We start from the raw sequence: 10,909 nt of genomic DNA, 5'->3' as shown, positions 1-10,909 counted from the left end.
TGGGTATGCATGCATTCATGATAGTTTAATAAAAGTACATTACAACCAACACTCCAGTCACAGCAGGTAATCTTAAAAAAAGATGTACTCAAGCAAATCTTAAACATTTAATAGAGGATATCAACATATTTCCCAGAAATTAAGTTATTTTGATTACCCAAAGAATGGCCAGGAGATTCAACTGGAGGCTAGGGTATTGGAGGAGTCTGGAAAGGCAGTGGCAGCGTCTACAGCCCATTCACATTTAGACACTTTACATCCCGTTAAGGTGCTTTCACACTGTCCCCCGACATTATGCATAAAATAGCATCCTAGAGCAGACCAGGTTATCATGCTGCTTCCTTGCTCTTCTGCTTCTCCCTCTTCTCCTGAGCTTTGCGTCTCTGCCGAGCCAGCTGTCTGAAGTGCAGCTTCTTGGGGTCGAGCCCGTAGGCCTTCAGTCTCTGACCGCTGAACTCCCTCCCTCCCATCTTCACCCTGAAAGGCCGCGAAATGAGGCGTCCTCCCGGGTGCCTGTGTTTCTTCCGGGGCAATTTGTTGTCGTTGTTGTTCTTCCTCGTCTTCTTGGCGGCCTCTGGTGTCTCCTCCACAGCAGGAGTCATTTTCTCCTCCACCCCAACCTTCTTCTTGGGTACCAGGAACTCCTCCTCCTCTGGTCCAGACTGTGAGAGTTCCGGGGCTGCGGGGCCCTCGGCGGGGGCTGAGGCGGAGCCGCCCAGGCTGGGACCAGCCTCCTCCTCCTCCCCTCCGTTCTTCCGTCTGTCTCTCTTCTTCTTCTTCTTCCCCTCCCTGCAGCAGAACACAGAGTAGGGGTCAGAACACAGAGTAGGGGTCAGAACGCTGTCACTATAGTGTCGTTTGGTTACTAGAGTATCGTTTGGTTACTAGAGTATTGTTCCGTTATGGTAAATGGACTACACTTACAGTATATAGCGCTTCTATCCAAAAAAATGGCCTCTCATTCACCCATTCACACACACAATCACACACACCTCTGGCAGCAGTTGCCATGCAAGGGTGCTAGCCTGCTCATTGGGAGCAATTGTTACAAGAGTATTGTTCTGTTGCTAGAGTACTGTTCTGTTATTAGAGTACTGTTCTGTTACTAGAGTACCGTTCTGTTACTAGAGTACTGTTGTTACTAGAGTACTGTTGTTACTAGAGTGTGGCCCATATACTGCAGTTTATACTCACTCAGAATAGAAGGAGCTCAAGATTTCCTTCTTTTTCATTACATTCCGCGCTTTGATCTGGTAGTTCTTCAGATCACACTTCTCCTCCTTATCAGATCTGAGAGGGGGAGAGAGAGACATACAGCGAGAGAGAGGATGGGAGAGACATACAGCGAGAGGAGAGAAAGAGAGAGAAAGAGGGGGGGGGGCATATAGAGAGAGGGAAGGGACAGAGAAATTGTCAGGAAGGAACACTTTCACAGACAGCAGATTGTACCGATTCCATTCCATAAAGAATAATAGGTGAACAACTTCCTGGAGGGTCGGCAGGATCAGAGACAGACCGGACCAGGACCAGAACCAGGCTGTGTTCAGGGGACAGTAGTACCTGAACATGCAGGTCTTCTTCAGGGAGCACCAGCGGTTCAGCTCCTTCTCATCTGCTCCCAGAATCTGAGGATACCAGCACAGGGAGAGACGTTATTTCTTATGTGCAATATAGTGGGAAAAACTCCTACTACTCTCTCCCTCTACCCACTACTCCCTCTCTTCATCCAACCCCCCCCCCCCCCCTGCTCTCCTCTCCTGGTCGGCTCAGAGAGAAGATTAACGGAGTCATTTACTGGTCAGTGTCGCCCCGGAGGGAGACAATACCAGCTCGGTCACATCGAAGCTCATCAGCGCCACCACCAGGAGAGACAGGGACACCCTAACCCAGGAGACACAGTGACCTAGACCTGGGAGAGACAACCGAGACCTGACTCAGGACCCAGGAGAGATAGTAACCTAGACCTGACCCAGGAGACAGGGACAACATCCATCCCCCGACCACGCTAACCCCAATCAAGGGCATCTTACCTAACCCTTCTCCACAATGACTGCTGGAAAACAGAGAAGGTAACAACTAACAAAAACCCAGACCAAACACTTGATTAACAGACAGAACAAAAGTAGGCCTGCAAACAAACATAGCAACCCTCTCTTCCTTTGCACATAGAACACAGGATATATAGGTGGCTGGTCTTCCTCTGATTGGACCACAGTGCAGGAGGACGATTGGACACAGGTGGAGTCGATGATTAGTTGATTGACTGGACACAACGAGCACAATGACAACCAGCTGGGGAAGACGGACAAAAACAGAACAGGAACAGAGGAGGCCGTAACACCCCCGCCCATAAAGAACAAACAGTACACAAACAAAATTAAACAAGGTGCTACGTCAATCCGAAACAGTAACAAGTGACCATAAAAAAGTGGAGTGCTTAAGCCACAATCAAATAATTAACCATCTCTCCACTGAAATGGCAGCTGCCGTAGACATGGAGGAAGAAACAGCTGTAGGCTAAGCTACAGTTCTTGGTGGATTGAAAGAAAAATAGACCCAATGATTTAAAACTTGATAATTTTAAGAGCCGTTTTTTACTTTGAGTCTGAACCCTGACCTGCTGCTCTGCCTCTTGGTTTTGGTTCTATCCCACATCAACTGGTCAAACTGGACTGACCTGACTGACCTTCTGGTCCCAGATCTCCCAGTCCTATCGGTTGACATGACTTATCTTACATTGTCGCAGGTGTACCAACTGTCCATGTGGAGGCGCCAAAGCCATTAATGAAGAAATGTATGACAATCTGACGGTGATGGTGGTGTAATATGGAAATATCTAAATGGGCTTCCGTTATCACCAAAACAGGTTTATTTTTGTGTGTGGCAATCGGACTCAAACATCAGACAACAGCAAAGTCTGGGTATGCATGCATTCATGATAGTTTAATAAAAGTACATTACAACCAACACTCCAGTCACAGCAGGTAATCTTAAAAAAAGATGTACTCAAGCAAATCTTAAACATTTAATAGAGGATATCAACATATTTCCCAGAAATTAAGTTATTTTGATTACCCAAAGAATGGCCAGGAGATTCAACTGGAGGCTAGGGTATTGGAGGAGTCTGGAAAGGCAGTGGCAGCATCTACAGCCCATTCACATTTAGACACTTTACATCCCGTTAAGGTGCTTTCACACTGTCCCCCGACATTATGCATAAAATAGCATCCTAGAGCAGACCAGGTTATCATGCTGCTTCCTTGCTCTTCTGCTTCTCCCTCTTCTCCTGAGCTTTGCGTCTCTGCCGAGCCAGCTGTCTGAAGTGCAGCTTCTTGGGGTCGAGCCCGTAGGCCTTCAGTCTCTGACCGCTGAACTCCCTCCCTCCCATCTTCACCCTGAAAGGCCGCGAAATGAGGCGTCCTCCCGGGTGCCTGTGTTTCTTCCGGGGCAATTTGTTGTCGTTGTTGTTCTTCCTCGTCTTCTTGGCGGCCTCTGGTGTCTCCTCCACAGCAGGAGTCATTTTCTCCTCCACCCCAACCTTCTTCTTGGGTACCAGGAACTCCTCCTCCTCTGGTCCAGACTGTGAGAGTTCCGGGGCTGCGGGGCCCTCGGCGGGGGCTGAGGCGGAGCCGCCCAGGCTGGGACCAGCCTCCTCCCCTCCGTTCTTCCGTCTGTCTCTCTTCTTCTTCTTCTTCCCCTCCCTGCAGCAGAACACAGAGTAGGGGTCAGAACACAGAGTAGGGGTCAGAACGCTGTCACTATAGTGTCGTTTGGTTACTAGAGTATCGTTTGGTTACTAGAGTATTGTTCCGTTATGGTAAATGGACTACACTTACAGTATATAGCGCTTCTATCCAAAAAAATGGCCTCTCATTCACCCATTCACACACACAATCACACACACCTCTGGCAGCAGTTGCCATGCAAGGGTGCTAGCCTGCTCATTGGGAGCAATTGTTACAAGAGTATTGTTCTGTTGCTAGAGTACTGTTCTGTTATTAGAGTACTGTTCTGTTACTAGAGTACCGTTCTGTTACTAGAGTACTGTTGTTACTAGAGTACTGTTGTTACTAGAGTACTGTTGTTACTAGAGTGTGGCCCATATACTGCAGTTTATACTCACTCAGAATAGAAGGAGCTCAAGATTTCCTTCTTTTTCATTACATTCTGGCTTTGATCTGGTAGTTCTTCAGATCACACTTCTCCTCCTTATCAGATCTGAGAGGGGGAGAGAGAGACATACAGCGAGAGAGAGGATGGGAGAGACATACAGCGAGAGGAGAGAAAGAGAGAGAAAGAGGGGGGGGGGCATATAGAGAGAGGGAAGGGACAGAGAAATTGTCAGGAAGGAACACTTTCACAGACAGCAGATTGTACCGATTCCATTCCATAAAGAATAATAGGTGAACAACTTCCTGGAGGGTCGGCAGGATCAGAGACAGACCAGACCAGGACCGGACCAGGACCAGAACCAGGCTGTGTTCAGGGGACAGTAGTACCTGAACATGCAGGTCTTCTTCAGGGAGCACCAGCGGTTCAGCTCCTTCTCATCTGCTCCCAGAATCTGAGGATACCAGCACAGGGAGAGACGTTATTTCTCATGTGCAATATAGTGGGAAAAACTCCTACTACTCTCTCCCTCTACCCACTACTCCCTCTCTTCATCCAAACCCCCCCCCCCCCCTGCTCTCCTCTCCTGGTCGGCTCAGAGAGAAGATTAACGGAGTCATTTACTGGTCAGTGTCGCCCCGGAGGGAGACAATACCAGCTCGGTCACATCGAAGCTCATCAGCGCCACCACCAGGAGAGACAGGGACACCCTAACCCAGGAGACACAGTGACCTAGACCTGGGAGAGACAACCGAGACCTGACTCAGGACCCAGGAGAGATAGTAACCTAGACCTGACCCAGGAGACAGGGACAACATCCATCCCCCGACCACGCTAACCCCAATCAAGGGCATCTTACCTAACCCTTCTCCACAATGACTGCTGGAAAACAGAGAAGGTAACAACTAACAAAAACCCAGACCAAACACTTGATTAACAGACAGAACAAAAGTAGGCCTGCAAACAAACATAGCAACCCTCTCTTCCTTTGCACATAGAACACAGGATATATAGGTGGCTGGTCTTCCTCTGATTGGACCACAGTGCAGGAGGACGATTGGACACAGGTGGAGTCGATGATTAGTTGATTGACTGGACACAACGAGCACAATGACAACCAGCTGGGGAAGACGGACAAAAACAGAACAGGAACAGAGGAGGCCGTAACACCCCCGCCCATAAAGAACAAACAGTACACAAACAAAATTAAACAAGGTGCTACGTCAATCCGAAACAGTAACAAGTGACCATAAAAAAGTGGAGTGCTTAAGCCACAATCAAATAATTAACCATCTCTCCACTGAAATGGCAGCTGCCGTAGACATGGAGGAAGAAACAGCTGTAGGCTAAGCTACAGTTCTTGGTGGATTGAAAGAAAAATAGACCCAATGATTTAAAACTTGATAATTTTAAGAGCTGTTTTTTACTTTGAGTCTGAACCCTGACCTGCTGCTCTGCCTCTTGGTTTTGGTTCTATCCCACATCAACTGGTCAAACTGGACTGACCTGACAGGACTGGGAGATCTGGGACCAGAAGGTCAGTCAGTTGACATGACTCATCTTACATTGTCGCAGGTGTACCAACTGTCCATGTGGAGGCGCCAAAGCCATTAATGAAGAAATGTATGACAATCTGACGGTGATGGTGTAATATGGAAATATCTAAATGGGCTTCCGTTATCACCAAAACAGGTTTATTTTTGTGTGTGGCAATCGGACTCGAACATCAGACAACAGCAAAGTCTGGGTATGCATGCATTCATGATAGTTTAATAAAAGTACATTACAACCAACACTCCAGTCACAGCAGGTAATCTTAAAAAAAGATGTACTCAAGCAAATCTTAAACATTTAATAGAGGATATCAACATATTTCCCAGAAATTAAGTTATTTTGATTACCCAAAGAATGGCCAGGAGATTCAACTGGAGGCTAGGGTATTGGAGGAGTCTGGAAAGGCAGTGGCAGCGTCTACAGCCCATTCACATTGACACTTTACATCCTGTTAAGGTGCTTTCACACTGTCCCCCGACATTATGCATAAAATAGCATCCTAGAGCAGACCAGGTTATCATGCTGCTTCCTTGCTCTTCTGCTTCTCCTGAGCTTTGCGTCTCTGCCGAGCCAGCTGTCTGAAGTGCAGCTTCTTGGGGTCGAGCCCGTAGGCCTTCAGTCTCTGACCGCTGAACTCCCTCCCTCCCATCTTCACCCTGAAAGGCCGCGAAATGAGGCGTCCTCCCGGGTGCCTGTGTTTCTTCCGGGGCAATTTGTTGTCGTTGTTGTTCTTCCTCGTCTTCTTGGCGGCCTCTGGTGTCTCCTCCACAGCAGGAGTCATTTTCTCCTCCACCCCAACCTTCTTCTTGGGTACCAGGAACTCCTCCTCCTCTGGTCCAGACTGTGAGAGTTCCGGGGCTGCGGGGCCCTCGGCGGGGGCTGAGGCGGAGCCGCCCAGGCTGGGACCAGCCTCCTCCTCCTCCCCTCTGTTCTTCCGTCTGTCTCTCTTCTTCTTCTTCCCCTCCCTGCAGCAGAACACAGAGTAGGGGTCAGAACGCTGTCACTATAGTGTCGTTTGGTTACTAGAGTATCGTTTGGTTACTAGAGTATTGTTCCGTTATGGTAAATGGACTACACTTACAGTATATAGCGCTTCTATCCAAAAAAATGGCCTCTCATTCACCCATTCACACACACAATCACACACACCTCTGGCGGCAGTTGCCATGCAAGGGTGCTAGCCTGCTCATTGGGAGCAATTGTTACAAGAGTATTGTTCTGTTGCTAGAGTACTGTTCTGTTATTAGAGTACCGTTCTGTTACTAGAGTATGGCCCATATACTGTAGTTTATACTCACTCAGAATATAAGGAGCTCAAGATTTCCTTCTTTTTCATTACATTCCACGCTTTGATCTGGTAGTTCTTCAGATCACACTTCTCAGATCTGAGAGGGGGAGAGAGAGACATACAGCGAGAGAGAGGATGGGAGAGACATACAGCGAGAGGAGAGAAAGAGAGAGAAAGAGGGGGGGGGGCATATAGAGAGAGGGAAGGGACAGAGAAATTGTCAGGAAGGAACACTTTCACAGACAGCAGATTGTACCGATTCCATTCCATAAAGAATAATAGGTGAACAACTTCCTGGAGGGTCGGCAGGATCAGAGACAGACCAGACCAGGACCGGACCAGGACCAGAACCAGGCTGTGTTCAGGGGACAGTAGTACCTGAACATGCAGGTCTTCTTCAGGGAGCACCAGCGGTTCAGCTCCTTCTCATCTGCTCCCAGAATCTGAGGATACCAGCACAGGGAGAGACGTTATTTCTTATGTGCAATATAGTGGGAAAAACTCCTACTACTCTCTCCCTCTACCCACTACTCCCTCTCTTCATCCAACCCCCCCCTGCTCCTCTCCTGGTCGGCTCAGAGAGAAGATTAACGGAGTCATTTACTGGTCAGTGTCGCCCCGGAGGGAGACAATACCAGCTCGGTCACATCGAAGCTCATCAGCGCCACCACCAGGAGAGACAGGGACACCCTAACCCAGGAGACACAGTGACCTAGACCTGGGAGAGACAACCGAGACCTGACTCAGGACCCAGGAGAGATAGTAACCTAGACCTGACCCAGGAGACAGGGACAACATCCATCCCCCGACCACGCTAACCCCAATCAAGGGCATCTTACCTAACCCTTCTCCACAATGACTGCTGGAAAACAGAGAAGGTAACAACTAACAAAAACCCAGACCAAACACTTGATTAACAGACAGAACAAAAGTAGGCCTGCAAACAAACATAGCAACCCTCTCTTCCTTTGCACATAGAACACAGGATATATAGGTGGCTGGTCTTCCTCTGATTGGACCACAGTGCAGGAGGACGATTGGACACAGGTGGAGTCGATGATTAGTTGATTGACTGGACACAACGAGCACAATGACAACCAGCTGGGGAAGACGGACAAAAACAAAACAGGAACAGAGGAGGCCGTAACACCCCCGCCCATAAAGAACAAACAGTACACAAACAAAATTAAACAAGGTGCTACGTCAATCCGAAACAGTAACAAGTGACCATAAAAAAGTGGAGTGCTTAAGCCACAATCAAATAATTAACCATCTCTCCACTGAAATGGCAGCTGCCGTAGACATGGAGGAAGAAACAGCTGTAGGCTAAGCTACAGTTCTTGGTGGATTGAAAGAAAAATAGACCCAATGATTTAAAACTTGATAATTTTAAGAGCTGTTTTTTACTTTGAGTCTGAACCCTGACCTGCTGCTCTGCCTCTTGGTTTTGGTTCTATCCCACATCAACTGGTCAAACTGGACTGACCTGACTGACCTTCTGGTCCCAGATCTCCCAGTCCTATTGGTTGACATGACTTATCTTACATTGTCGCAGGTGTACCAACTGTCCATGTGGAGGCGCCAAAGCCATTAATGAAGAAATGTATGACAATCTGACGGTGATGGTGGTGTAATATGGAAATATCTAAATGGGCTTCCGTTATCACCAAAACAGGTTTATTTTTGTGTGTGGCAATCGGACTCGAACATCAGACAACAGCAAAGTCTGGGTATGCATGCATTCATGATAGTTTAATAAAAGTACATTACAACCAACACTCCAGTCACAGCAGGTAATCTTAAAAAAAGATGTACTCAAGCAAATCTTAAACATTTAATAGAGGATATCAACATATTTCCCAGAAATTAAGTTATTTTGATTACCCAAAGAATGGCCAGGAGATTCAACTGGAGGCTAGGGTATTGGAGGAGTCTGGAAAGGCAGTGGCAGCGTCTACAGCCCATTCACATTGACACTTTACATCCCGTTAAGGTGCTTTCACACTGTCCCCCGACATTATGCATAAAATAGCATCCTAGAGCAGACCAGGTTATCATGCTGCTTCCTTGCTCTTCTGCTTCTCCCTCTTCTCCTGAGCTTTGCGTCTCTGCCGAGCCAGCTGTCTGAAGTGCAGCTTCTTGGGGTCGAGCCCGTAGGCCTTCAGTCTCTGACCGCTGAACTCCCTCCCTCCCATCTTCACCCTGAAAGGCCGCGAAATGAGGCGTCCTCCCGGGTGCCTGTGTTTCTTCCGGGGCAATTTGTTGTCGTTGTTGTTCTTCCTCGTCTTCTTGGCGGCCTCTGGTGTCTCCTCCACAGCAGGAGTCATTTTCTCCTCCACCCCAACCTTCTTCTTGGGTACCAGGAACTCCTCCTCCTCTGGTCCAGACTGTGAGAGTTCCGGGGCTGCGGGGCCCTCGGCGGGGGCTGAGGCGGAGCCGCCCAGGCTGGGACCAGCCTCCTCCTCCTCCCCTCCGTTCTTCCGTCTGTCTCTCTTCTTCTTCTTCCCCTCCCTGCAGCAGAACACAGAGTAGGGGTCAGAACACAGAGTAGGGGTCAGAACGCTGTCACTATAGTGTCGTTTGGTTACTAGAGTATCGTTTGGTTACTAGAGTATTGTTCCGTTATGGTAAATGGACTACACTTACAGTATATAGCGCTTCTATCCAAAAAAATGGCCTCTCATTCACCCATTCACACACACAATCACACACACCTCTGGCGGCAGTTGCCATGCAAGGGTGCTAGCCTGCTCATTGGGAGCAATTGTTACAAGAGTATTGTTCTGTTGCTAGAGTACTGTTCTGTTATTAGAGTACTGTTCTGTTACTAGAGTACCGTTCTGTTACTAGAGTACTGTTGTTACTAGAGTACTGTTGTTACTAGAGTGTGGCCCATATACTGTAGTTTATACTCACTCAGAATAGAAGGAGCTCAAGATTTCCTTCTTTTTCATTACATTCCGCGCTTTGATCTGGTAGTTCTTCAGATCACACTTCTCCTCCTTATCAGATCTGAGAGGGGGAGAGAGAGACATACAGCGAGAGAGAGGATGGGAGAGACATACAGCAAGAGGAGAGAAAGAGAGAGAAAGAGGGGGGGGGGGGCATATAGAGAGAGGGAAGGGACAGAGAAATTGTCAGGAAGGAACACTTTCACAGACAGCAGATTGTACCGATTCCATTCCATAAAGAATAATAGGTGAACAACTTCCTGGAGGGTCGGCAGGATCAGAGACAGACCAGACCAGGACCGGACCAGGACCAGAACCAGGCTGTGTTCAGGGGACAGTAGTACCTGAACATGCAGGTCTTCTTCAGGGAGCACCAGCGGTTCAGCTCCTTCTCATCTGCTCCCAGAATCTGAGGATACCAGCACAGGGAGAGACGTTATTTCTTATGTGCAATATAGTGGGAAAAACTCCTACTACTCTCTCCCTCTACCCACTACTCCCTCTCTTCATCCAACCCCCCCCCCTGCTCTCCTCTCCTGGTCGGCTCAGAGAGAAGATTAACGGAGTCATTTACTGGTCAGTGTCGCCCCGGAGGGAGACAATACCAGCTCGGTCACATCGAAGCTCATCAGCGCCACCACCAGGAGAGACAGGGACACCCTAACCCAGGAGACACAGTGACCTAGACCTGGGAGAGACAACCGAGACCTGACTCAGGACCCAGGAGAGATAGTAACCTAGACCTGACCCAGGAGACAGGGACAACATCCATCCCCCGACCACGCTAACCCCAATCAAGGGCATCTTACCTAACCCTTCTCCACAATGACTGCTGGAAAACAGAGAAGGTAACAACTAACAAAAACTCAGACCAAACACTTGATTAACAGACAGAACAAAAGTAGGCCTGCAAACAAACATAGCAACCCTCTCTTCCTTTGCACATAGAACACAGGATATATAGGTGGCTGGTCTTCCTCTGATTGGACCACAGTGCAGGAGGACG

The 10,909-nt window shown here is 48.4% G+C and overlaps 1 protein-coding gene across 1 annotated transcript; it reads right to left on the bottom strand.

Annotated features, from left to right (window-relative positions):
* Positions 1 to 8,968: 8,968 nt before the first annotated feature.
* Positions 8,969 to 10,346, bottom strand: LOC311317935 (protein KRI1 homolog). Its single transcript, XM_084449092.1, has 3 exons — positions 10,248 to 10,346; positions 9,869 to 9,964; positions 8,969 to 9,463 (listed from the first exon to the last, which is right to left on the bottom strand). The coding sequence occupies exons 1-3, from the start codon at positions 10,253 to 10,255 to the stop codon at positions 9,007 to 9,009; spliced, it is 561 nt and encodes a 186-aa protein (XP_084305218.1). The 5' UTR covers positions 10,256 to 10,346; the 3' UTR covers positions 8,969 to 9,006.
* Positions 10,347 to 10,909: the final 563 nt, after the last annotated feature.

Source organism: Borostomias antarcticus (genome assembly GCF_949987555.1).
Source record: "Borostomias antarcticus genome assembly, chromosome: 14".
In the NCBI taxonomy this organism is placed as follows: Eukaryota; Metazoa; Chordata; class Actinopteri; order Stomiiformes; family Stomiidae; genus Borostomias; species Borostomias antarcticus.
Note: the sequence above shows the minus strand (reverse complement) of the source record. Positions and strands in the feature narration are given on the sequence as shown.

What these genes read in the sequence shown, in the direction of transcription:
- LOC311317935 (XM_084449092.1), bottom strand. An exon ending in TTGAGCTCCTTCTATTCTGA is followed by an intron (nt 9,464 to 9,868) that starts GTGAGTATAAAC and finishes GTTCTGCTGCAG; the next exon opens with GGAGGGGAAGAAGAAGAAGA.